This window comes from Acinonyx jubatus, chromosome E4, assembly GCF_027475565.1.
Source record: "Acinonyx jubatus isolate Ajub_Pintada_27869175 chromosome E4, VMU_Ajub_asm_v1.0, whole genome shotgun sequence".
In the NCBI taxonomy this organism is placed as follows: domain Eukaryota; kingdom Metazoa; phylum Chordata; class Mammalia; order Carnivora; family Felidae; genus Acinonyx; species Acinonyx jubatus.
This window is the reverse complement of record NC_069395.1, coordinates 25,181,670-25,208,612: the sequence shown is the minus strand read 5'-3', so window position 1 is coordinate 25,208,612 and position 26,943 is coordinate 25,181,670. Positions and strand designations below refer to the sequence as shown.

The 26,943-nt window shown below is 58.0% G+C and overlaps 1 protein-coding gene across 5 annotated transcripts; it reads left to right on the top strand.

The window, feature by feature from the left end:
• CDK18 (cyclin dependent kinase 18) lies at positions 1–26,943 on the top strand. 5 transcript variants are annotated; one of them, XM_053209314.1, is made up of 16 exons: positions 1–24; positions 17,275–17,424; positions 17,609–17,748; positions 18,345–18,470; positions 19,290–19,346; positions 20,156–20,270; positions 20,464–20,558; positions 20,785–20,847; positions 21,746–21,869; positions 21,971–22,091; positions 22,860–22,957; positions 23,186–23,291; positions 23,417–23,459; positions 24,122–24,212; positions 24,554–24,608; positions 25,363–26,943. In XM_053209314.1, the coding sequence occupies exons 2-16, from the start codon at positions 17,301–17,303 to the stop codon at positions 25,502–25,504; spliced, it is 1,500 nt and encodes a 499-aa protein (XP_053065289.1). In that variant the 5' UTR covers positions 1–24; positions 17,275–17,300; the 3' UTR covers positions 25,505–26,943. The 5 variants fall into 5 exon arrangements, with proteins under 5 accessions (XP_053065289.1, XP_026930679.1, XP_026930674.1 ...); XM_027074873.2 differs by lacking the exon at positions 1–24 and adding an exon at positions 42–185; XM_027074874.2 differs by lacking the exon at positions 1–24 and adding an exon at positions 43–185 and having other exon boundaries at positions 24,531–24,608.

Genomic DNA, 26,943 nt, shown 5'->3' with positions numbered 1-26,943 from the left:
CGGCGCCGGGTAAACCGAGCAAAGGTAAGCGGAGCGGCTCTTAAAGGCGCCGGTCTGCTTTTGCCCTGGGGCGAGAGGTTGGAGGGAAATGCCGGAGCGCCGCGGGGAGATCGGAGATCACGAGGCGTAGGGGCCAGTGTGCCGGGTGTGGGTGATGCCCCGTGCGGCCCCCTCCCAAGTTCCAGGTGCGCTATTTTGCAGCCGCAGCTTTCCCCCACCCCCCACCCAGGGAATCTCCGCCGGGACTCACTTTGGCCCCCGGGCTCCGGTCAGAACCCTAGGAAGCAAAGTTTTCCACCCAGGCTCCGACCAGGCGCTTTCTAGTCGCCCTTCCTCCTGGAAAGGGCAAGGGTCAGGAGTCTCCGGGTGACGGGAGAACCCGCGAATGTGGGGCCAGATCGCGCCTTGAAGGGCTTTCTGGGCTCCGGTGAACTTTCCAGAGTGGCAGGCTGGAGGGTGGGAGACCAGAGCCCTGGGGTGAAGGTGGAAGGACACGCGAAGCCCTGCAGGTTCCAGCGCTGGGGAGAGGGGGATGGATTGGGGCCTCTGGGGATTGCTGCCTCTTCTCTGCCCACCAGGGAGACCACGGGGGCAGCGGCCCCCACCCCGCAGCAGTCGTGGGCGAAGGGTTAATAATACAGCGGTGGGGAAGGGCGGGCGGCCTGTTGCGCTATGTGGCTGGAGGATTCTGCTGAATGGGGGGGGGGGAGGTTGGAGGGGGAGGATCGGGGATCTGAAATCGGGAATGGGCTGGAAGCCTCTCCCCTCTCCCTGTTGGTGGCAGGGGTTCCCTGGAGCTGTCTGCAGGCCCTGTGGGCCTCCGGCTGTTGAGACAGTGACTGATTTTCTGTGCTGTGGGGTCAGCACGCCCCTAGGCACCAGTGGCCTCTTTAAGGCTCTCCAAACCCTTTCCTGACAGGGAGGCGGTGGGGGAGAGGGGGGGGGAAGGTGGGGGGCTGCAAAGTTAGGGTGGTGTGAGGAGTGGGGGGAGGTCAGCTCCCCCCAATCTCCTCCCTCCCCCCAGCCTAACCCTCAGCAGTTCCCCAGCTGCGGCCTGGGCGCTGTGACTCACTACCAACACCAGCTTGCCCCTCCTGGTCAGTACCCTGTGAGATACAGCATGTTCGGTGGCGTTTTCCACTGGGCATGGGCACACGGCACATTCCAGGACGCTGGCCTGAGGGAGCAGAGGCCTCCAAGATGCTGGGAGGCCGGGCTGACAGGCACTGCCGGCCCTGGGAGAGCCCCTACCTTTAGTGTGGCCTTGGGAGGGGGCTGGGAAAATGGCTGAGGGTGGAGGGGAGGCAAGGATGGGCCCAGGCAACAGTGTCTTCTGGGTTTGGGTCTGCATCTTGAAGGCGGTCTGGAGAGAGGGTCACCTTGCCACAGCAAAGCTACTGTCTCGGATGACTCTGCCCCAGCCACCTCCTGTTTGGACTGATGAACCTGTGAGGCAGACCTCCCCCCACCCCTGCAACCTCACTGCCCATTAGGGTTCTGGGACTCTCCCCGCTGTCTGCCCATGCCCTTCCAGGAGCCTGGAGCCTTTGTTCTTCCCATATTCACGGGGCTTCCCGGAACCAGAGTAGACTTCAGTAGTTACATCCGATTTCTGAATGCCTTGATGGCTACCATTTATAGAATATCTACTGGGTGCCAAGCAGTGTCTTACCCAGCTTTATAAAGTAGGTATTACTAGCCCCGTTTTACAGGCAAGGAAACAGAGAGTCTGAGGGGCCAACTTTCCCAGAGTCCCACATAAGTGGGATCCAGCCTTCTTTCATCCGACCCCGAGCTCCCTGCTCGCAGTCCCTGCCCCATCAAGGGAGATCCCAGCCCACTCTGGGGGTTCTCTGGTTTGACATCAGTCCTCAGGAGAAGGAAGGATGGGTGTGGTGCTCCGAGTAAATGAGGCCCCCCTGCTTGTCCTGTGCCAGGCGGAGCCAGGCTTCTCCATGGGTCGCAGGAGACAAGGCACCAGATCTGAGGAACAAGTGGGTTCTTGGTCTGAGATCTCCTGGGATCCAGCCGCCTGCCCTGGAAGCCACCCCCCAGGGCCCAGGGGATGTGGAGCTGCCTTTACGGCTGTACTTGTTTTCTCTGTAGACCCAGACTCTGTCGTCGGCCGGCCGGGCCCAGGCAAACACGCCCCATGCTGTAGGGTGGAGCCTGGCTTGTCTTCTCAGCTGCTACCCCAGCCATGCCTCTTCTTTCGGGGGTCACCCTGTCTGGGATTTTTGTCCGGCATGTCCGTCTATCCCTCCCGATTCCTTTCCTCCCTGAGTTTGAGACCTACACGGGAGGGCAAACCCAGGGTCTTGTTGGACTCCGGCTCCAGAACATACAAGCTGTGTGACTCCCCTGTCCCCAGCAAACTCCTGAGCTTCTCTCAGCCTCAGTGTCCTCATCTGTGAAATGGGGCTCATCGTAAGGAGGATTGTCACATGAGTTAAATAAAACAACTCCTAGTGCCTGGCACGCAGCAGATGTTAAATGACTGCTAGCTGTACCGTGGAAGGTTATTTGGGAAGGAAATTTCCTAGTTATCACACCATGCCTGGCTCTGGGGTAGAGACTGAGGCAGGCTTTCCTAATTCCAGCAGGCTGGGCCCTGCACATCGTTTCTGCTCTTGCAGGTTGGGAAAGAAGGGTTGGATGGAAACCTGCCAGGAGGGGACCAGGAGTCTGTGTGGTAGGGACTCCGCCCTCTAGTTCCCAGCATGAGTGAGGGGGGCACCGGAAGCTGGAAAACCAACAGCCTCCTGCTCTGACAGGCCTCTGGCGGGGCCTCCATTTCCTGGGGTAAGGAGACCCTTGCTCACTACTTAATTAATTACCGTCTCTGTTTGGCTCTGTTGTCCTTGAGGGAGTGGCTGGCCTGGGTCCAAACTCACCTGATCAGCTTTACCTCGTTGGGAACAAGTCACATTTCTCTTCTCTAGCCCTGTGTCCTGCCCTAACCCCTTCTCTCCCCCACCCTGGACCCTTTGCCTTTGCCCTCCTGGCGTGAGCTGCTGAGTGGGCACTCTGCCATTTCCAGGGGGTGGGAACACGCCACGGTTAGTCTTGTCTCGTCCTGGTCCCCACAGCGGCGTGCACACCCACAGAACCCAGCGCTGAGGCTGGGCTTCTGGCCGTTGGGGCAGGGGGCTGGGGTCCCGGGGGTCGCCCCAGAGCTGGGGGCCAGGCCCGGCAGGAGCTGGCCAGTGGTGCGGCAGCAGATGAAGGAAGAAGGAAAGCTGTAGGCGCGTCTCAGCCAGAACTCCTGTCTGAAGGAGAGCCCATCTGCTTCTGAAATCTTCCCAGTTTCGTCTGCAGAGGGGGAGGGGTGGGCAGGCAAGGAAGAGGTTTAGCTTACAACCAAAAAGGGTCCTGAAGCTCCCTGCAGGCATGAGTGTCCCCGCTGAGACAGGGCACCCTGGTGGCGGAGACACTGGCCAGAACTTTTGAAGGGACGGTGGTGAGAGCCTCTTTCTTGGAACCGCGGATGGTTCACCCTGTGCTGCCACCGCACCTACCGACGTTCAGGTCTTCCCTGGAATTAGGGGGGGCCGGGGGACAGACAAGAGGACTTCGTAACGGCTGATGCCTTCACTCATTCTTTACAAGTGCCGTCTAATGTCCTGCGTGGGTGGGGGCACTTTACAGACTTTGAGGTTCGGTCAAATCCTGCCCCTGCTGTTCAGTGAGCGGTGGGTCTAGGTGAAGGGACTTGTTCACCCAAGGTTCAGTTTCCTCATTTAGAAAACGGGGAGAGTCGCAGTATTACTTCGTGTGGTTACGAGGATGTCCGTGGGGTCGTGGCCACAGCACTCCTAGCTTTTTGCCTCACCTCGTGTCGTCATCGAGGAGCGGTGGCCAGCGGAGTCACTGGGACACGCGTAGCAGTTCTCAGTAGCCTGGCCTCTGCATGGCCCCTGTAGAAACCAGGGCTTAGGCCTCAAATCCAGAAGGGCAGTATTCCTAAGCCATTTCCACCCTCCCTCATTCCAGGCACCTTCTGCATTTTTATTGTTATCGTGGTAAGTTCCAGCAGAACTCCAGGATGGTTTCTGTCCTTACATCTTGCCTCCCTAAAGAAACCCACCCTTTCTTGCCTCTGGGGGTCCCTTCAGGAACTGGGCTGCTTCTCTCCCCTGGCCCCAGCCATCCAGCAGAGGAGCCCCTTGCTGGGTGACCGGTTTGGGTCCTTCCCCGTGTCCGTGGCAGGGTTCGGTGCCTGGAAGCAGGTAGGAGGTAGGTCCTGTGCCGGAGGGTATCCCTCGTAACGTCAGCAGTGCTGGGTCTCCAGACCACCTCTGGGATGAGGCCAGACGAGGGGTCCCAGAGCCTCTCCCTGTTCGTGGCACGGAGCCCAGTGGGCAGTACCCTCCATGTGGCTGGGCTGGGTGCCGTGTTCTGGGCTGAGGCCATACCTGACATGGCTTCTTCCCTAGGCAAGCGGGTCCTTGGGTGGGCTGATGATTGTCTAGGTGATATTGCCCTGTGCGGAGAGAGCTATCTCTGGGCAGGTCCTTGCAGTCCCTGAGGGAGCAAAAAGGGCATTGCACTTACAGTCACAGGCCCTCAGTTCTGGTGTCAACTCGGCCTCTTCAGCCTGAGTGGTCTTGGGCAGCCCATTCCCCTTTCTGAGTCTTGCCTTCGCCTGAAAAATGAGGGCACAGATCAAGGGATTTCTAAAGCTCCATGCAAGACCGCTGGTTTGTGGTTCCAGCTTTTGCCGGTCGTGCTGATCAGGTGAGCTGTACTCTGAGACTCCAGGAGGGACACTCTCTCTGCCGTTCTTTTAAACTCTGGAGCACGGACAGGGGCTTCCCCAGTGGAGGCCTGTGGACCTGGTCCCTGCCACGGCTCAGATGAACCAGGAAACCCTGGAAGGCCTCCCCACAGCCAGATAATGAGGGGAAAAAAAAAAACCTCTCAAAGCAGGGGGTGCTGGATTCAAGTGTCACACAGGCACTGGATGCTCGGGGACAAGGGACTTGGCTCTCGGCCGGGTCCAGCCTGTTGCAGTATGGCACGTGAGCTAAGAATAGTTTCTACGGTTTTAAATGGTTGGGGAAGAGTCAGAAGAAGAAAATAATATTCGAAGACATGGAGACTTACATAAAATTCAAGTTTTACTGTCCACGAGTCAAAGTTTACTGGAATGCAGCCACACTCACTTGGTTACATCTGGTCTCTGGGTATTTAAAAAAAAATTTTTTTTTAAATGTACATTTATTTTTGAGAGAGACAGATCGCAAGCCAGGGGAGGGGCAGAGAGAGAGGGAGACACAGAATCTGAAGCAGGCTCCAGGCTCTGAGTTGTCAGCACAGAGCCCGATGCGGGGCTCCGACCCACGAACTGTGAGATCATGACCTGAGCTGAAGTCGGACACTTAACCGACTGAGCCACCCAGGCGCCCCATCTCTGGATACTTTTCTACAAGGCGGGGGGGGGGGGGGGTGGTTGTGTGACTGCCGCAGAGACCATATGACCCCCAAAGCTTAAAATATTGACTCTCTGGCCTTTTACAGAAAAAGTTGGCCAATCCCTGTTCCAGATAATTATAGCCCTCCCAAGGCTTGCACTAAACAGTTTCGGAATCTCAATCTAAAAATACTTTCTTTTTATTTTAAAAGAAGTGTTACTTCTTTTAACATAAGCAATGAATGGCCATTGTGGAAGTATTGGAAGATGCGAATAAGCAAAAAGAAGATGCGACAGTCACCCCCATTCTGCCACCCTGAGCTCACTCCCGTTAGCATTTTAACCTGCATCTTTCTGGACTGTATCTAGTGTTCGTATTTACAAGTCCACATGTGTAAGTGTATACGTATGACACGTGCCTATCTAGCACACACACACCTTTACCAGTGGTACACATCTGCCCTTTCCACTTAACAACACATCTCAAACTATTTGCTACATCCGGGCCCAGTGAGGTTTATTCTAGTATTTCAGACCCTGGTGGGGGGACATCCAGCCGGCGGTGGCCCGGCAGGTGGTCAGATCTACAGGTAGCACTGAGGCTCTGGGGCTTGCTGGGGCCAGAGCTGTGGGTCTGGGAGTCATCAGCACGTGGCTGGTGGTTTCCACCACGGGAGAGCATGAGGTCACCAGGAAAGTGTGTGGAGGGGAAGAACAGAGGGCCGGAGGAGCCCGGGCACTGAGGGACAGGTAGAGGAAGTGAATCTGACAGACGCAAGGGGCAGAGAGAAGCAGGAGGAGAGCCGGGAGGCTGAGGGAGGGGAAGACGGGGCGTGGAGCCTGGGACTGTGCCTGGCCCGGAGCAGGTACTTGTGGAAGGAGCGAGTGACGAGGAGAAACCAGTGGGGGAGCCTGAGCTCCAGGCAGCAGGGGCCACTGATGGGGGCATTTAGAGGATAAGCTGAACAACTGTGAGATGTTCGGAGGGCGCCTCGGAAGCGGGGAGGGGTGGGAGGAGGTCTGGGCAGAGGGGACCGCCTGGGCCCAGCCTGGTGGGAGGGAAGACCTGCTGAGTGTGAGGAGGCCAGCTTGCCCTAAAGGTTGGGAAATATTGGCCGAGGGTCCTGTTGGAATGTGGGCCAGACCTGGGGGGGGGGGGGGGGACGGGGCACGACTGGGAGTGGAATATAAATAGGAACAGAGTCGAGAGATGCTGGGAAAGCCTCCCCTCCTGCCCTCCCTGCTCCTGAGACTGAGAGGTCCCCAGGGATGCTAGCACTTGATGTTAACAAAGATCCCGTGACAGACCACCATGAAAGCTGGGCTTCTTCCGTGGATGAGGGACAGGGTGGGTGAACTTGATAGGCCTTATTTCTCCTCCTTTTTATCGTGTGGAAGCTGGTGGGCACCGGCCTCTAAACTTCAGCAAATGCAGAGGACACAGGTGTGAGCTGTTTCCTTTGGGACTGAAGAAAAGGTTCCAGACCTTGGGATTTTGAAAACACTAGACTGGGGTCGCCTGGCCCAGTCGGTGGAGCATGCAACTCTCGATCTCAGGGTTGTGTGTTCAAGCCCCATGTTGAGTATAGAGATTGCTTAAAAACTAAATCTAAAAAAACAAAACAAAAACAACAAAAAAATGAAAATGCTGGGCTAGGTGGCTGAGGGACCTTCCTTAAGGGTCTTTATTTTATTTTATTTACATTTATTTATTTTTGAGAGACGGAGCATGAGCAGGGGAGGGGCAGAGAGAGAGGGAGACACCGAATCAGAAGCAGGCTCCAGGCTCCGAGCTGTCAGCACAGAGCCCGACGCGGGGCTCGAACCCACAAACCGTGAGATCATGACCTGAGCCGAAGTTGGATGCTCAACCGACTGAGCCACCCAGGCACCCCATCCTTGAGGGTCTTTAATGGAGCCTGCTGAAAGGAGCGGGCTTCTCACCTGGCAGGGGAGGCGGGCCCGGTCTGGAAGCAGGACAATGTGGGGACAGGTCTTGCCTACACTGCCCCTTGCTGTAGCCTCTGGTCTGGGATGTTCTGCCAGGACTAGAACTGGCGGAAGGGCACCTTGTCCCATCGTATCACTTGCAAATTCAGAGCCTCCCTAAAGATTGCAGACTGGACTTAGCTGGGTCTCAAAAAGGGTCAAAAAGAAAATACGAGAAGATGATACATGAGCCTCCATTCCTTGAACCGTAAGAAGCCAAAGAGAGCAACAGAGAGTGAATATCAGCAGGGTTGGTGTGGGGCCCACACAGAGGGGCCAGAAGTGGGCAGTCAGGGGGTCAGGAGGGGTCAAGGTCAAGGTCTGATCCCGGATAATGCACCTGACCTGTGAGGCACTGGGAGTCTGTCCCTGAGGGATGGGAACCCATGAGGAGGGTCCAGGCCCTGTCATCCCCCCTTCCCCACAAGCCCTGTAGGCCCCAATCGATGGTGTTTGGTTGGAACCCCCCCCCCCCCCCCCGCCTTAGGACTTTCTCCATCACCAGTCTAGCCATCATGGTGGGTCATCAGCCCAAGTAGAGACCTCTGCAAACCTCACTGAGGGAGTTGTCGTGGGGCAGGCAGCTTCCCCCCATGCCTCAGTGGCCCCCTGGCCCCCACCACTGCCATCAGTGGAGGGCTAGAGAAGGAAGGTCCGGTTACAGCTGAGGCCTCGAGGCCAGTGAGCAACGGACAGTCTCCTGGCTGTTCCTGGCTGTTCTCTTGTCTCTGAACAGCCCCTAGAACTCAGAACTCACACCTTCCAGGTACTCCCTCACTGATCGTTTGAGGGCTCACTCAGTGCCAGGCCCTGGGGATGAAATGACGAGTCAGTCCCAGTGCTTGCCCTAACAACTCACAGGCAAACTGGAGAAGCAGACAGGTGAACAGGAACAGTACAGGGTGCCAAGTGCTCTGCTTGGGGACGGCTGGCATGCCGCAGGCTGGGGCCAGTGGGCTTTCCGGTTGGAGGAGAAGGGAGGACCGTCGCAGAGGGCCTCGTGGAAGAGTCTGCGCCTCTGTCAGGCCTTGAAGATGTGAGCGTTTCCCTGGCTTTCCCTAGTCCCTGGCCCACCAGTCCTGCCCGTGTTCCAGTTCCCACTGAGAGTCAGGAGAACCAAGGAGGAGCGACGTCCCCGGGGGACTAGGGCTGGTTGACTGGGCCGAAGGGCTCGCTTTGGTGTGCCCAGAAGGAGGGCAGGGCCAGGCTCACCCCCATTGTGCTCGAGGCCTACCTGCTTAGAGTAGAGCTGGCCTGATGAGAAGAACCACTTAGAATCAGGGCCTTGGCTGGGCTGGGTGTAGGAAGAGAATCACATATGCCTCACACAGAGAGAGCACCCTGGAGGTTCAAGGGGACCTTGGGGGGGGTGGAGGGAGGACAACGGGCCTCGTCCCCATCATAGCTGCAGAGGGAAGAGCTTGAAACAGGCCATTGGGGTGCAGTGGCCCGATGGTCTCATTCACTCCACGAACACGGACTGAGCACCTTGTAGGTTCCTTACCCTGTGTAAGATGCTGGGAAAACAGCTCACAGAGCCCCTGCTCTTGTCCCGAAGGACATCACAGTCTAGGGACAGATGTTCACAGGCTGGAATGGGAGCAACAGGGAGGAAGCATCCCATTTTACCTAAAGGAAGGAGGTGCGGTCACATGTGACTTTCCAGGGAAAGCAACACTGGAGTTTAGAAGCAGTCTTACCAACCCTCCATATGGGAGGTTAACTCCATAACCCTCCAGGGAGGGGTGAGAGCCGAGACTCCAGAAGGAGACAGATCAAAACACAAGAGGCCTAGTTGGCTGGGCCCTGGAGTTTGGACTTCTGTCTGAGGGCAATGTTATTTTGAAGGATTTTAAAGAGGAGAGTGATATTGTCAGAAAGTAGCGAAGAAAGTTAAGTCTGGCAGCTTCTTGGCAGTTGGATCGGGGATTAGGTATTCTCTCCACTTAGCGGACAAGGAAACTGAGGCATGGGGGGGTCTTCCCAGGTCACGGTGCTGGTAAGTGGGAGAGCTGGGGTTTCTTCCATACTCCGAGCGGCAGAGAATTTCGGAGAGCAGGCCTGGACAGCATGTGGCCCTCACTCTAGGACACTTCCATCAGGTGGGACCCTGCAGGGGTAAATGGTGCATCTGTCCAGAGAGCAGAGGCCCCCCCTGAGCCCCAGACACTTCACCTCCTGACCATGCTTCCTGCGGGTCAGCTCGGCTGGCTCCCGGAAGGCCTTCCCCGCCTGCTTCCTGCATTCCAAACAGAGGCTGCGGGCAGCGTCTGTTCACTGGCAGGGCGGCTGTGGGCCTATCTGTCCTCCTCGAGGCTGGCCACCCAGAACGCGCCAGGCTCCCAGCCTCCCATCCAGGCCGGAGCTGGGGCGGGGGTGAGGTCCGTGATGGGGGCTCCGGGGCTTCTGCTGTGGCAGCAACTTCAGGCAGCCGTGGGGTGACTGGCGGGCCTGAGGTTTGTCACAAGCTGGAGAAACCGAAGCCCCACGCTGTGCAGGGCAGGGGCAGCCAGAGGAGGGCAGAACAGGTAATATCTGCAGGGCTCCCTGAGGCACGCTTCTCACTGGGAACAGGGCATGTCTCTGAAGTCCCAGCTCATGACGGCTGCAAACTTGCTCGGCCGTGGCCTCTTGTTCTTTTGAAACCCGCCCAAAGCGGCAGAGTGACCGGGATTGGGGGCAGGGAGCGAGCAGCAGAGGGTGCCCTGAGGATCCTGGCCAGTGGGCAGCCTTTGAGACTGAGGCTCAGACCCTCTGGGCTCCAGAAAGTGGGCAGTTGGGAGTTCTGTCCTTGGAGCCCTGCCCCCGGGACCACGGAGACAGGGATCTAAAAAAGAAAAGAAAACGGGATGAAACCAGAAGAGGGGCTGGGAGAAGCATCTGACTTGTTCCTGGAACCCAGTAGGTGCTTACCACGTGCCTGTCTGCTGTATGTCACCGGCACCGGGCAGAGAGAGCAGAGCACCCTTGTGGGAGAGGCACTTGAAAAGTCCTCACTGTGGCCCTGGGAGATTATGCGCGTTCTCGGACTGTGTCCATCACAGGGCCGCCCGGTGGCCCTGGGGGTTCGGGGAAGCCTTGGAAGACCCCAGGCCTGAACCGTGTGCAGGGGGTACAGGTGCTGGAGCCGAGCTAGGGTTGTGGGGAGCGGGGAGAGCAAAGCCGGGGAGCAAGGGGGCTGGATCGAAGGACCTTGGGTGCAGGCTGCAGATTGGGGCTTTATTTAGGGAGAAGGCAAAGGGCTTCTCGGAAGGGTTTGCTGAGAGGAATCTCAAAGCCTGGCTCCCTGGAGGTTAAGGGATGGAGCTGACCCCTGCCTTCCACGTTAGTCTCACTTCCGTGAGGTGGACGTTCCTACCCAGCTTCCCTGGATGCTCTGCCAACCTCCTTCTCTGCCTCCATAGCTTCCCAGTAAGGGCCCGGCAGGTGGTAGGCGGGAGGGGCTGGGAGAGGCTGTCCTGGGGTCGGGGGCAGCAGGCTGTGTCCGGACTACCTGTGCAAAGGGCCTGTGGACCGGCCTGGCCTGCTGTGGGGAGCTTTCTCCCCTCTGAGGACCGGGGTCCTCTGCCCTGCATGGCTTTGGAGAGTTGTATCAGTCTGAGCAGGGGTGGGGGGAGGGGGGGGGACCCTGCCTGCCTGGCCTGTCCCTCTTTGTCAGGGGATTCAGGCCTGCAGATAGCTGGCGGGCTCCTGCCTCCTGCCCCTCTTCCATCCGGGGTCTCAGAGCCCTTCACAGGCTGTAAAGAGGTGTGCGAGGGACGTGTCTGATGAGCTTGATCTGGGGCCTCTCTTCCGGCACATCCTTGCATCTTAGCAGGGGCTTGAGAGAAGACTAGAGAAGAGCTGACATCTCCTAGTGTCTTCCTTGTGCGGGCTGCACCGTGTCCGGGTGCTCCGTGCCTGCACACAGGTGCCCACTGGACATCAACACTTGCCCCAAACCCAGTTCCTGGGCTTCCCTCCAGAACCTCCATCCCAGCTTTGCTCACCTGCCCCGATGGCCACCCCATCCTTCCACGTGCTCCAGCCAGAGCCCTTCAGGGTCCCGCTTGACTCCCTTCTGTCACCCCCTGGACAAATCCGTTCGTAAATCCCTTTGGCTCCACCTGCAAGATGTATCCAGAAGCCAACCACTTCCACTGCTCCCACGCTGGTCTCAGCCACCACCATCTGTCACCTGGATCTCTACAGGAGCCTCCTGACTAGGCTCCCCGCTTCCTTCCTTGCCCATACGGTCTGTTCTCAACACAGCAGCCAGAGGTACCCGTTAAAATCTAAGTGGGATCATGTCAGTCATCTGCCAGAACCTTCCTGTTCCCTGTGGGGACCAACACCATCTGCTCCGTGCTCGTCCATGGCCTCCTCTGCAACCACACTGCTGTTCCTAGAGCACACTAACACTTCTGCCTCAGGACCTTTGCACCTCCTGTTCCGCACTGATCTGCTCCCCCCCAGGTTCGGCGTGACTAACTCCCTCGCCTACACCTTCTTGGAATTCTTCCTGAGGTGTCGCTTCCCCATGGAGGCCTTCCTGACCACCCTGTTTCAGGTTGCAACACCCCACCCCCCCACACCCCATCCTTCTTTGCTACTTCGTTTTCCTCCATTGCACTTGTCGCCATCTAACATCCTGTGCATTTATGTATTTGTTTGCTTGTCTGCTGCTCCCCACCATTAAAATATAAGTACCATGAGGGCAGGAACTATGTCTGTTTCTTTCATAAATGGATTCTCAGGGTCTACAACAGGGCATGGCATGTAGTAGCCGTTCAATAGATACTTGTCAAATGAAGGACCAGAACCAAAGCTAAGAGAGATCATAGAACATCACTGCCACCATCCAGCCCTGCTAATGTAACACCAGGATTTGAATTTGGTTTTTAAATCGGGGCGGGGGTGGGAGAGACCTGGAACAGGAAACAGCACTCACAGCCTCGTCCATAGGGAGGGGTGGGGTGGGGAGAGCTCCCCTTAAGAGAAGCAAGGAGCCGTGTGGTCACGGAGTCTGTGCGCTCGGCAATGACCAGGAAGTTGCCGCATGATTTTGAGCAAGTCAGCTCTCATCTTGGAGCCTCAGCATCCTCCCTGCCTGGGCCAGCAAGGGGGTTGCAGTGGTGGATCTGTAAGTGCTGCGGCTGACATTCCAGAAGTTCAGCCCTTCATCACTGGGTGCATGGTGGCCTCTGGGCAAGTGTCGGTTTCCTCCCGGCCGGTTCCTCCTGTGCTGCCCGCTTCTCTGGCCCCAGCAGGAAGCTCCGGGCTGGCCGGTGTATGCCCGGGAGGAAGTGACAGCAGGTAGGCTGAGAGCTTTAGGCTTCCCTGGCAGGGGGTGCAGGAGGGAAGGCCTAGTTGGGCATCTGCTTGTGGAGGGTCTACCCCACAGTTCCTGAGGGGGGCCCTTCTGCTTCAACATGCCCCCCCCCCAGACAGCCCAGCCAGGCCAGCATCCCCCACGCCCATCCCCCTCCTCCCCTGGCACCAGTTGCACGAAGGCAGCCCCAGATGGCTCCCTGGCCCAGGGACAAAGGCCACACTGTGCCCGGCCTTGGGCCGGCCGCAGGCTGGGTCACACTGAGCCCTTCTGTCCCCAGATGGGGGTGAGGGGCAGACAGCACCAAGGTGACAGGCCTTTTTCCTATCTCCCTTCCCCCTTGACCCCCAAATCTGAAGAGCCGATTCTCTCAAGGGAAAAGCGACAGAGGCATCTTATGTCTTGAGCTGGGGAACAACTAACCATTCACCACTCCGTCTGCCCTGTCACACCCAAGACCCTGTCCGGCTCAATGCCCCGATTGTCCCCAGCAGAGAGAGACGTCCACTCTCTGCTGTGGCCACCACCCCTGCCGCCTGCTCCACTGTCACCATCAGAAAGTCCATCCTTACATCTGCCCTCTATCCCTCCTGCTACAGTGACAATCACTTCCTCTGGGTCCCGAGTGGGTGGAGAACAGCCGGTGCCCATCCCTCCGCATCGCGTGGCCCTGCATTCCTGCTTGAGAAGCCGTCCTCTGCTTCACCCTCCTTCCAGCTCCCACCCCACCCTCCACCCCACCCTAGACCCAAGCCGGTGGCTCCTGGCTCCTAACTGAAGTGAGGAGAGAGCAGGAGCAGGTGCGAGTCTTGCAGAAATTGGGGGCCTCCCTCCCCGAAGGCCTTTAATGAGCCCCCCTTCCCTACAGACAAGAGCAAGGGCATAAGATTTATGGCAGCTACTGGTGGATTCCTGAACACAAACCCAGCATGCCATCCCATAAATCCCAGACTGCAGGACGGCTTTATGGGGGAGCCCTGTTTTTAGGAGGGGGCGTGACTAGTCCCTCTTGGCAGAGCTCAGACCTCAAGGAGCCAAGTGACTGCCCCCCCTCCACTGCCGCGAGGCCCTAGGGTAACGATGACCAAGCCTGGGGCATCAGTCTGCAGGGCAGACATTCCTCTCCCTTCTGTGCGGTGGTGGTTGGCAGGGAGGGGCGGGGGGTCTGCTGCTTTACTCGGCATGCCTTCCTTCTGCCCTCCTGCACCTCCCCAGCTCTGAGGATTCCCCATCAGCACAGAAGCTGGAAACCGGGGTGAACTACCATCCCTTACCTGGACATCGGATGCTTTTCACCATGGCTCCATGTCCAGAGCACTGGGGATGCTTCTTTAAAAAAAAAAAAAAATTAGTTTTCCCAGTCCCCATTCTCCGTTCCAGACTCTGAGGGTGAGACCCAGGAATCTGAGTTTTTAAAAATACTCCCTTGGTGCTGCTAATGTTCAGCCCGCTTGGTAAACAATGGACCTGTACGGTGGGGACATCTCCGCTCTCCTGTCCTGCTTGGGAATGGGAGGCCACAGGTAGGACGCGTCTAGATCTTCTTGTCCCCGGAACCCATATGCCGCCGCTATCACGAAACTACTATCGCGGGACACCCCCTCGCCCTCAGCTGGCTGCCACTACAGCGTGAAGTGGGGTGGCTGCCCTCTGGGAGCTTCCCGTCTGTGAGTCCTACAGAAGGCACCAGGGGCGCCCGGGGGGCTCCGTCGGTTGAGCATCGACTTCAGTTCAGGTCATGATCTCACGCTTCGTGGGTTCGAGCCCCGCGTTGGGCTCTGTGCTGACAGCTCGGAGCCTGGAGCCTGCTTCGGATCCTGTGTCTCCCTCTCTCTCTGCCCTTTGCCCTCTTGTGCTGTCTCTCTCTGTCTCAAAAATAAATAAACAAAAAACCAAAACCTTTCCTGATAGACACCCATCAGTGAGTGGTCATTGGACTCCACTGAGGGACTCACAAATAGTAACTCTGCTTGTTTTTAAATTTATAGATGGGGACTTATGATGATTATGGTGTGCCCAGTTCTGCCACTTTGTGCAGGTGTCTTAAGGACATCATACCGACAGAAAACTGTTAATGCCATGAAAAAGTAGTCTTTTTATGTTGTATTTCATATGTGTGTTACTTAAATCTTTATTAAGGTTGATAAATCTTGTGCTGCTCAACTGAAAATTTTTCTGACTTGCCTTAAAACTAAGATAAATTCTTTGTTCGGATCCTTAAAATTTTGCACTATAGTTTTGTGTTAATGTGTTGATAACCTAGAAAGTGTAAGAATCTGGATTAAAATACGGAGTTTAGCTCTGCCTCAACGGACTAAATTCCTTTGTGCGTTTATTCTATGATGACAGATTTTAATAGAACGTATGTAATTAGAAAATACATTGGTCCGTCCTTAATGTTATTCTTTGTAAACTAATCAGAATGAGCTTTTGACATTGATTTTTAAAAATTAGTCTTGTCGGGGCGCCTGGGTGGCTCAGTCAGTTGAGCATCTGACTTCGGCTCAGGTCATGATCTCGCAGTTCGTGGGTTTGAGCCCCGCGTCGGGCTCTGTGCTGACAGCTCGGAGCCTGGAGCCTGCTTCGGATCCTGTGTCTCCCTGTCTCCCTGCCCCTCCCCCCTCACGCTCTGTCTCTGTCTCTCTCTCTCTCTCAAAAAAAGTAAATAAACATCAAAAAAAAATTTTTTTTTTAAAAAGCAGAAGGCAGGCCCGAGATGGCAAAGAGCCATGGAAGAGCAGCTGAGGTTGGCTGGCAGGAATGAGCTTAGGGATGGAGAACAGGAAAGTCCAAGCCTGCTGGGCTTTGCCAAGGAAGCTGGTAGAAGAGCTTCTGATACCTTCTCATCAAAGGTGTCACCAGCCCGAGTTCCTTGAGAACACAGGCCGCACTTTACTCGCCATCGTGACCCCCGTGCCTTAGCACAATGCCTGGACACAGTAGGTGCTCAGTCCTCATTTGCTCAGTCCTCACTGAACTAAGTGAGCCTCCAGGACCCGCTGACAGAGATGGGCTCGGTAGGCAGTGCAGACCTGAGACCTCTACGCTGAGACCTGCTGGCCTGAGGAAAGAGGGCCTGGCCACCCCCAGTCTCTGGGCTCAGGGTTGCTGCAGGGCCACGACTCAGGTGCATTTGGGGGCAGCCAGGAGCCAGCAGGCCCAGGGAAGGGACCCTTTCCAGGCTGGCTGAGGACAGAGGATGATCATTAAGCAAAGCAAACATGTTACTGACCCATAATCCCTTAAACCGGGAGGATTCCGGAGGGGTCTGGTTGCCTTGGCAACGGGGTACTGGCTAGTGACGGGGCGGAGAGCATCCCTTGGGGATGGGCTGTGCCTGGTGCTTGGGTAAAAGCTGGGAGAGGGTGCAGGGTGCCCCCCTCCCATCACAGGACTGGCCCTGGGTGTCTTCTTGGCAGGCGTCAGTGGGGCCCTTGTGAGGCCTCTCAGTCCCCCTGCAGCTGAGGGAGGTGTGGGCAGAGCGGGATGAGGGCAGCCACACCGAGAGCTTATGAAATCATGGAGGAGAGCAGGGAGGGGGTGATTTGGGGGAAGCGAGGTGGGCCAGCCCCGCTCTGGTTTTCAGGGCAGGATAGGGAAGAAAGTGTCTGTAGGAAGAAGCAGTCTTACTGGGTGGCTGGGGGTGTCCTCTCACTCACAGGGCAGGAGGGCTGGGGAGCCACAAGGAGGGAGCCCTTTCTGGTTGGGACAGGGGCCTTGGGGGTGAGCCTAGCAGCCCACCCTGTTCCCCCATTGTGTTCTCTGCAGTGGACACCCTGCTGCCCTCGGGGCTCTGGCGAGGGACAGGCCCAGCCTCCTGTCCCTGGGGCCCTCTTTTTCCGGCAAACTTCTGTGTTTCCCCTGAGACCTTCAGCTGCTCCTGACCTCCCTCCAGCTGGAGAGATGGGGCCGGGCCCGCTCAGATGCATATGTCCCCTCCCTTGTCCCTCCCTTCTCTTCTCCTGTCTCCCAGGGACCTAGGACAAGCCAGAGAGGGACCTCCAGGTGTCAGTAGCACGATGAAATGGGAGTTGGGGCCAGAGTCTGTCACAAAGCTGTAGGCAGAGCTGATGTCCAGCTTGTGGGCGTCAATCAGTAAGGCTTACTGGCTGTTCGCATACTCAGGCTCTCACATACAAGTTGGTAAAGAGCTATTTGGCCTGAGCGTCACCGAGTTCCGGTCCCCTTGCTGCCACTCGAGGCCTCTTTTGAGAACCTTCTAGACCTCCAGCAGCTAAAAGGTTACCATCTGGCCCCGGTGAGGCCCCCAGGGTCCTGCTGGCACATCGTGCAGCTATTATGAGCAGTACTTTGCTATACTGATTGATTCATGGTGTGACCGTCTCCCCCGGGGGGCAGGGGATCCTGGGGAGGAAGAGGGCTGCTAGGTCCTCCCCTCTGGGGGCTCTAACTTTGGTTAAGAAGATGCAACCCCAGCTTCTGGATGCAGGGCCCCAGAGCTCGAGGGGCAGACGGAGACCAAGACCCAGAATTCACATCTGGTGTCAGCACGGACCCGGTGCCGTGTCCTCACCTGCCCTTCTCCCCTCTCCCGTCTTAGGCCCTGCTGCCTGGTCCCTGCTGACCATGAACAAGATGAAGAACTTTAAGCGTCGTCTTTCCTTATCCGTGCCCCGCACAGAGACCATCGAGGAGTCCTTGACCGAGTTCACAGAGCAGTTCAACCAGCTCCACAACCGGCGCAATGAGGGTGAGGTGTCTGCCCCCCCACCCCGCCCCATCCTTGATGCTCCCCCACGGCCCCTCCTGGCGCGTCCTGACCACGCCCTCACTGCTGGGGAAGGACAGAGGTGGGGCAGCAGACTCCCCTCCCCACCCCTCCCCTCCCTCCGGGGCAGAGGGCCGGGGTGGGCAACTCATGCCTCTGCTCGCAGACCTGCAGCTCAGTCCTCTCGGCAGAGACCCCCAGCCGGCGTCCAGCACCTTCTCCCCGACAGACAGCGGGGAGGACCCTGGGCAGCTGTCCCCGGGCATGCAGTACCGGCGGCAGAATCAGCGCCGCTTCTCCATGGAGGTGAGGGGCCCAGGGCTCTGCCCTGTGCAGGTGACAGACGCGTCTACAACGTATGCCCAAGGAGGGTGGTTGCGTGGGAGCCAGACTTCATGGGTTCAAATCCCAGCTCCGCCACTATTCAGCTCTGCGACCTTGAGCAAGTTTCTCAAGCACTGCATACCAGTCTCCTTGTGTCAAAATGGCCATCGTGGAGATTAGGCAAGTTAATATATACCAAGTGCATAGAACAGTCCCGGTACATGGCAAGGGCTGGACAATTTGATTATTGTTCTTGTGACCCGTATGCATGTGCCCAAGTAAATGAAAAACAGGCTTACAGAATCACAGCGTCTGTAGGAACCTCATTCCGTAGATGGTTATACTGCAGCCCAGAGAGAGGAAGGGACCTCCTAAGGTCACACAGCAACCCCTGTGTGTTCACATACGTCTCTGAGCACATCTTTGAAGCAGCTGTGAGCCTGGGGCCACAGTCCATGGTTTGGCCCTGCTGGGATTGCTGTACAGGAAAGCCGGGCCCTGGGGGAAAGGCGAGGGTCCCACAGCACGAGGTAACCTGGAGCAAATGCTAGTGTCCCTGTCTCATCCTGGCCACGTAGGACATCAGTAAGAGGCTCTCTCTGCCCATGGACATCCGCCTGCCCCAGGAATTCCTGCAGAAGCTACAGCTGGAGAGTCCAGACCTGCCCAAACCGCTCAGCCGCATGTCCCGCCGAGCATCCCTGGTGAGTCCTAAAAGGGTCAGAGGTCACCAGGGTGGACCATCCTCTCCCCAACTTGGATACATCAGTCCTCGTTTTGAGGGTCCCAGCTGAGGCCTGCAGTAGTCTGTGGACCTCCAGCGCCACCTGCTGGCGTCAGGAGACTCACAAACCTTGTACTTGGTCAACTTCCCTTCCCTAGAGGAGTCCCGCCTGGCCTGGGGCTGAGCCCCCAGCCCTCTCTGGGCCCCAGGATCTCCACTGGGGTGAGATCCATAGACCAGCTGGCCCGTGCTTTCCAGTCGCGGACGCTTATCAGATTTCCTTGGGAGCATCTTGCAAAAAACATGGACTCTGGTCCCTGCTCCAGATACCTACAGAACTAGACTCCGGGTGGTGGGGTCAAGAAATCTTGTCGTTAAGGGTCGGGTACCACTGAGCTAGAGAAGGTATGCTGATGAGAGAGGCTGCCGGGGAGGCGGGTTCTGAACTGGGTCCTGAAAGGCACAGTTCCTGCACAGGGGGAGCTGGTCATCTGAGCAAGGTGGAGACAGTGAGAAGGTGTGTGGCAGTCCCATGTGCCCCAGCCCTGGCTCCACACCCTCCACTGCCAGGGGAGGAGGGAACTCTTACTTCCAAGGCTCCTTCCTTTATCACAGGGATAGAGGGGAGAGGCCAAGAGGCAGGATTCGTGGCTGCCCTCATCCCCACTAGCCTCTGTTCTTCCCTCTCACCAATGGGGGTCTCATTCCCTTCCCTCCCAGAGGCTGGTTGGGGGGGTGTCATGTATGTGGGGCTTCTGGGGCCTTGAAGCTCACAGGACCCTGTGTCTCTCCCTCTCAGTCAGATATCGGCTTTGGGAAACTGGAAACATACGTGAAACTGGACAAACTGGGGGAGGTAAGAGACCAGGCAGGACGCTCAAGAGCAGGGTCAGCGTCTTCCTTGCCCTCCCTGCCTTCTCATTGCCCCTGCCCCACAGAGGCATACCATTTTGGCCGGCCAGTCTGGCCCAGCCTTTTGCAGGCATTGAGGGGGGCCCAGGTCCTGGAGGACATTGAGGACACAGTGGCCCGTGGGCTCTGGGCATAATCCAGCCTTTTTTTTTTTTTTTTTTTTTTTGCCTGAAAGTACTTCTCTGGATTCAAATCCCTGCTCTAGCATTTGCTAGCTCTGTCGCCTTGGCCAGTCGTATGACCTCTCTCTGCCTTAGTTTCTTCCTCTGGAAATGGAGATGCAATTGCTCTGCCGCCTAGGGTTGTGAGGCCGGAACAGGTTACTATAATAAGCTCGTGTGCACACTTAGTGCCCGGCACATGGTAAGCACTGGGTGCCGTCCGCAGTTTCTGTTACCACGCTTGGTGTCAGAGCCTTGGGGTGGGCGGAGGTCTACAGACACAGCCCTCTCCCTCCCGGAACCCAAAGAGGAGACCGACCTGTAAACGTCGACACGAGGAAGGGCAAAACTGGTGTTAGAATAGAAGGGCACCTAGCCTACTGGGGGCCTCGGGGGAGGACAGTGCATCCTGAACAGGGAGGAGGGAGGGAGAAAGTCATAGAGAGGTGGCCCTCGGAGGAAACAGAGAATAACAGTGAAAGGAGAAGAAGGACGAAGGGCCCAGCCCAAGCGGAGGCACGAGGGGGAGGGTGCTGGACAGAGGACTGTGGGCCCTGAGTGTGGCTGGTGCGGCTGGGGTTCTTGTCCCCAGGGTACCTATGCCACAGTCTTCAAGGGGCGCAGCAAACTGACAGAGAACCTCGTGGCCCTGAAGGAGATCCGGCTGGAGCATGAGGAGGGGGCGCCTTGCACCGCCATCCGAGAGGGTACAACGTCCTAGGGTCCTGCGCTCCTGGGGGCTCCTGGGAGGAGGGCTTCATTGACCTGATCCCCAGTGGGAGCTTGGGGACAGAGGGTCATTGCTGGGGGGTGGGGGGGCTCCCGAGGCTGATCGCGGGAAGAGAGGGAATGAGGGGTTTGTGGGGCCCCAGGGACCCAGGTGGGCCTGTCACCCCACAGTGTCTCTTCTGAAGAATCTAAAGCATGCCAATATTGTGACGCTGCATGACCTCATCCACACGGAGCGGTCTCTCACCCTGGTGTTTGAGTACCTGGTGAGTTGGGCTGGGGCTAGCGGCTTCTTCTTTCTGTGGTAGGGGTGGGGACAGCGGGAGGGGGCAGCCCAGGCCCCCTGGTTCTAGAACCAGGTTCTCACATGCTCCCATGCAGGAGTGGGCCAGGGGGGCTTAAAGGACAGCTCGGACCTTGGGCTCTGCCCAGGGAGGGGCTTCCGGCCGGGGGTCAGGACAAGTCAGGGCTGAGCCAGGCTCTGTGTTCCAGGACAGTGACCTGAAGCAGTATCTGGACCACTGTGGAAACCTCATGAGCATGCACAATGTCAAGGTGAGGGCCTCAAGGAGGGCCGCCTCCCCTCCGACACCCTATCTTGGCACCCACCTGTTTTCAAGCCCAGCGTGGGAACCCACGCTCACCAATAGGGGCCCAGCTGCTGAGGTTGCTCAGACCTTCAAGTGTATGAGGGTTGGGGCGCCTGGGTGGCTCAGTCGGTTGAGCGTCCGACTTCAGCTCAGGTCATGATCTCACGGCCCATGGGTTCGAGCCCCACGTCGGGCTCTGTGCTGACGGCTTGGAGCCTGGAGCCTGCTTCCGATTCTGTGTCTCCCTCTCTCTGTCCCTCGCCCTGTCACGTTCTGTCTCTTTCTCTCAAAAAATACATAAATGAACGTTAAAAAAAAATTTCAAATGTATGAGGGTGTGCAAGGTCACTGCCATTCGGGGTAAGCACACTTCTCTACCCCACCAGTGCAGACACACACCCTCTACCACCATCTAGCTGTTGACATAGAGTCCCCTCGCCAGCTCCGAGCAGCACTTTCCCATCCGTCAAATGAGTGTATGGATAAAAGGAGACTTCTGGATAAGCGTAAAAGGATGAGTGACCTCTTCTGGTCATTGTTAAAGAATCAAGGGCACACCTCCCCGCCCAGGCCCTTCCTGGCCCTTCGTGCCCACCCCCCCCCCACCCCCAGCTCCCAGGCCAGAGAACTCTCTGGCCTCCAGCACACCTGATGCCCTCCTCTGCGGATGTGATCCCCTGGGACGGACGGAGCCCAGGATGGGGAGCAGCGTGGGTAGAACACGAGGTTGCTCTTCTCCGGACACCTCGCTGCCCCTCCGTCCCTGCCCCATCCCCATCCGAGCCGTGGGGCAGAGACGCGGGGTCTCCCACGTGGGACACGCTGTGTCCTTCACTCACCGTCCGCTTCCCCTCCTCCCGCAGATTTTCATGTTCCAGCTGCTCCGGGGCCTTGCCTACTGCCACCGCCGCAAGATCCTGCACCGGGACCTGAAACCACAGAACCTGCTGATTAGCGAGAGGGGGGAGCTGAAGCTGGCTGACTTCGGTGAGGGCCACGGCCCGGCAGGGCGAGGGGGGATCTGGCACGGTGTCCTCGGGAGGCGGGGGCTGTGGGGGAGGGAGATTCAGCGACATGTCTGTCCCCAGGCCTGGCGCGGGCCAAGTCGGTGCCCACGAAGACCTACTCCAATGAGGTGGTGACCCTGTGGTACAGGCCCCCCGATGTGCTGTTGGGGTCCACAGAGTACTCCACCCCCATCGATATGTGGTGAGTGAGCGCCGTGGGGCCAAGGTGAGGGGGATTCACACCCCCACATTCCCTTTTGCGGCCTCAAGTCCCTCTGCAAAGAACTGCCTAACCTTTGACTAGAAGCCATGTGACATCCTGCTGAAGTAGCTGGATACGAAAAACTAAGTCTGGACTACCCCGGGGTTCCCCTGGCTCTAAACAGACCCTCCAAGGCTATGCTTCTGAAACATGCCCCCAGGGACCCCTAGGAGGTGACCAGAGGGTACGGGAGGCCTTCCAGAGTAAACGTGAGGAATCTCCCCCAAGCGTCGGTTCTACTGAAAATTTCGGAAAGGATATATTGTTTTTGTGTGAAAATTAACACGCGTATGATTTGGGGTCAAATGAAAAATCAGCCCAGTTTTAAAGCTAAAACACAGGTTTCCGATGAATGGCCACTGTGCTCTGTGCCAGGGGTTCCCCAGGAGAGTGGATTTATGGACTTTCCTCTTCCGGTGGGGGCACACGTGGACAAAGCTTGAGACAGCACTGCTTAAGGATGCCACATGGGTGCAGCCGCAAACTCCACAGCGTGAGGGGAGAGCCGAGAGAAGCCCCAGAGAGAGGCCACGGTGGCGGATTGGGCTGTGCCAGCTTCCAGTGTCCCGGGCCGCCCACCCCAGAGCCATGACCATTCGAGCCACCGTGGCAGGCAGGGCATCCTTGGTGCCCTGGTGGAGCAGCCCTAGGAAGGGCAGGTGCGAGGAGGCCCAGCCTGACGCCGCCCCTGCCCATTGCTCCCCGCAGGGGCGTGGGCTGCATCCACTACGAGATGGCCACGGGGAGGCCCCTCTTCCCCGGCTCCACGGTCAAGGAGGAACTACACCTCATCTTCCGACTCCTCGGTCAGTCTCCGGCCGCTCCCTCCCTCTCGCCACCAGGGGGCGCCAGGACTCTGTCCAGCCCAGGCGCCTAAAGGGACTGGGAAGAGGGGCTCCCCCTCGCTCTCAACCGGGCGGCCACCCCTGTGGCCTCGGCCATTCTCTGCCCCCGCCTCCTTCGTTGCACCTTTCCAAGCCGCCCTTGGCTCTGGCCCCTCACCATGCCCTTCCCACCCCCTCTCATCTCCCCAGGGACCCCTACGGAAGAGACGTGGCCCGGTGTGCTGGCCCTGTCAGAGTTCAGAGCCTACAACTTCCCACGATACCTCCCCCAGCCGCTCATCAGTCACGCTCCCAGGTAGCCGTGCCTCCCCACACCTCCTGGCCTGCTCGTGGTCCCAGCTGTCCCTTCTGGAGGTGGCCACACACACACACACACACACCCACCCAGATCAGGCTTGTGCCCGCTCCGTTCTCGTGCAGGTTGGACACCGAAGGCATCCACCTCCTGACCAGCCTCCTCCTGGTGAGTGTGCGCCTGGACGGGCCCAGGCAGCCAAATAGCGCCGAACCCCCATGCCCCACGTGGGCCCTCCGCCAGAGCTCAGGCGTCTCCCCCATCTTCCACCCTGTCGCCCCAACCCAGGCCCAAGAGGGACTTGGGAGTGGGTGTGCTCTGAACTCGAACCTCAGTTCAGACCCACCTACTAGCAGTGTAGCCGTGGGCAAGTTCTAGAACTTTTCTGGGCTTCCTTTTCCTCAACTGCAAAGAGGAATTAATAATTCGTAGTTTTGAAGATGGTCACGAGGACAAATTGAGATCATGGAACACAGTCTGGGACCTGTTGTAAAGTAAATACGCAGTGAAGGGTAGTTGGTGATATCCCATGTTAATATTTCTATTATTGATGTTGTGGTCATGGTTGCTTTAGCATCTGTGTTTCCATCCCAAGAGGAGGTCACTCTCTGGAAGTCCCATTTCTGTCTTTCTCTTGGTAGTTGGAGACCCTAAGAGTGGAGACCTAGGACTGGCTTGGAGTTGGAGGCTGGCGGCTGACCCCGGGGGCTCCTGGGTTAGACTGCGGCCCCTCGAATCCTGGCCACCTAATTTAGTGCAGTAGTTGCCCTGCCCAGAGGGGTGCCCAGAGTCCCTAGCCAGGGCCCAATAGCCTACCCTCTGCCTTTCAGTATGAATCCAAGAGTCGCATGTCAGCAGAGGCTGCCCTGAGCCACCCCTACTTCCGGTCTCTGGGGGAGCGTGTACACCAGCTCGAAGATAGTGAGTGTCTGGGGGAGGCTGGGGGAGGGGGACCAGAGTCGTCCCAGAACCAAAGAAGGGGCAGTAGGTGTGGGCGGAGGAGCTGGAGCAAAGAGGCCCCAGGTCCCAGTCTAGCCGAGCAGCCTTGGGCCCGGGGCTTCCCTTCCTTGGGTTCTTGTCCGACACTAAGGGGAGAAACTGTGGGATCTAAGACACCGCCTGAAAGGCCCAGTCCTGAATGAAGGGGCTCCCCAGCCAGGAGGTGTGGGGGGCCACGGGCTCCAGGAGAAGGTCGCCCCTACCCAGCTCTCTCCCTGCCTTTTCCCTCCCTCGTCACAGCTGCCTCCATCTTCTCCCTGAAGGAGATTCAGCTCCAGAAGGACCCGGGCTACCGGGGCCTGGCCTTTCAGCAGCCAGGTAGGGGCTCCCCCACCACTCCCCTTATTGGAGTAGACCAGGCAGGCTGCTCCTCCCTCCGGAAGAACAGAGATGGGGCCCACCAGCCCCTCCTGCAGCGGGGAAATCAGCATGGCCTCCACAACATGGGCCTTCCTTCGGGGAGCCTGTGGGGAGCGGGGAAGGGGCTGGCTTCCCTATCTCCTGCCCAGGCTTCCTCCTCCAGGGTGTCCCTTGTCAACTCCCACCCCAGACACAGCACTGACAAAGCCCTGATGAAGGTGCGTGCTCTCTCTGGTACATTCACACTCTGAATACTGTCACCTCCATACCATGTCTCTGGGACAGCTGAGGGGGTGACAGGTGCGTTATTCCAGTCCATCCTAAAACACCCCTTATAGCTGGTGCTTGTGTGTGTGTATATATATTTTCTTAAGTAATCTCTGCACCCAGCGTGGGGCTCAAACTCACGACCCCAAGATCAAGCATCACAGGCTCTCCCAACTGAGCCAGCCAGGTGCCCTGAAGTAGGTACTATTAATGCTGAATAATCCCATAATCACCGAATCTGAGGCATAGGGGAGGTGAAGTCACAGTTTCATGCGGCTAGTAAGTAACAGAGATGGGATTTGAACCCAGGACCTGCTGGCTTCTGAGACCATACTTTTGCTGGCTCTGTCAGAGTGGCACCGGAGCACGGCCGTCCCTCCCGATCTCGGGCCCCCTTCTGCCCAGGCCCCTCTCTGCAGCCCCACCTCTCCCCTCTGTTGTCCAGGACGAGGGAAGAGCCGGAGGCAGAGCATCTTCTGAGCCGTGACCCCCCTGCTGCGGCCCGAGAGACGAGAGGTCACAGTGAGCACAACCACAGGCAGGACGGGGCCTGCGTGGCCCCAGCAGGACTGAGGAGCAAGGGCTGATGGCTGGCCCAGAAGACCTCTGGCCACGGCTGTTTCCTCTTCCTGCTTCCCACACGCCTCCCCTGCAGCCTTCACCTACACACCACACCGTCTGTCACCGGCCCTGGAGTCGGAGGAGCCGCTGTCTTAGGAGGAGATGAGGGGGTGGGGAGGGACCTCAGACCCTGTCTCACCCTGAAGTGCTCGGGCACCAGCGTGGGACCCACAGAGGCGGGAGACTCCAGGGGCCAGACTGAGCACCGTGCCCAAGACATGGGCAGCACCGTGCCCCCCCCACCCCTGCCCACACTTCACTCACCCTCTTCCCCTCTGAGAGCAGGAAGCGGCACGGAACCTCGTCTAGGACCCTGGAGTCCTGCGTGCCAATGTGTGTGCCAAAGCCCACCCCCCCCCCACTCAAAGGGAGGGTGTCCCTGGAGCAACAGAGAGAATAGCAGCCCACCCCCCTTCTCCACACCCTCATCATGTTCCCATCCCCTCTCCTGGCCAGAGGCCCCATATGCTGCTGGAGTCCAGCTGAGTCCAGAGGTGGCCTGGTACCACCAGCTTCACTCTGTCACCTCAGCTGGCTCCCATCCCTCTTCCTGGTCTGAACGGGATTGCCTTAAATTGGCAGGTGGTAGAGCACTCACTGCCCTTGGAGCTCTGACCCAAGCTCCTGCCTGTCCACCCTTTCCTGAGAGCGGCTCCTGCTTATCGAGTCCGGGTGCTGATCAGCCGGCCCTGGGCCAGGGTCCTGGAGGTGACACGCAGATATGCAAGGTCACCCTGACACTGGTGCCAGGCCGGCCTCGGCTCCTTGGGGCTAGCACAGCCCCTGCCCCCCCCCACCCCGTTCCCTCCTTGCCACCCCTGTGTCCCTATCCATGCTCCACCCAATCCTGGCACCAGCCTCCCCATACCTCTGCCCACCCCTCTCCCCAGAGGGTAGGGTGTAAATGCCACGGTCTGAGGTGGAGGAAGGTGGGATAGAACGCACAGGCTTTGATCCTGAGAGGCTGGGAGTATGAGGGGCCGCAGCCCCAAAGAAGGCGCCCTCACCACCCCTTCAGAGCACGCCTGTTGTATCCCCAAGGTCTCCTCAACACTTGGCTGAATCTCGAATGGCAAGGCCAAGAGGAGGCCAGGCCCGGCCTTGCTACACAAGACCCCTGCCCAGCCCGACCCCTCAGCCTGAGGGGCAGCCCTGGAGGGTCTTGGCCTCCCCACAAGTCCCTCCCTTCCTCCCCCACTGTACTGTGAATGTCCTGTGACTCAGCACAAAGACAGATAATATATTTAATTCATGTTGTACAGAAACGAGCGAGCAGTCTGTACCGAAAAGCTGATTTTGACAGATTGATGCCAAAGATGGACGACTGAAGGCCCTTCTCCAGGCCTCGTGAGTGCGGCTGGGGCGTGCTTGTAGATGTATATATATATAAAGTGGACAGAGAGTT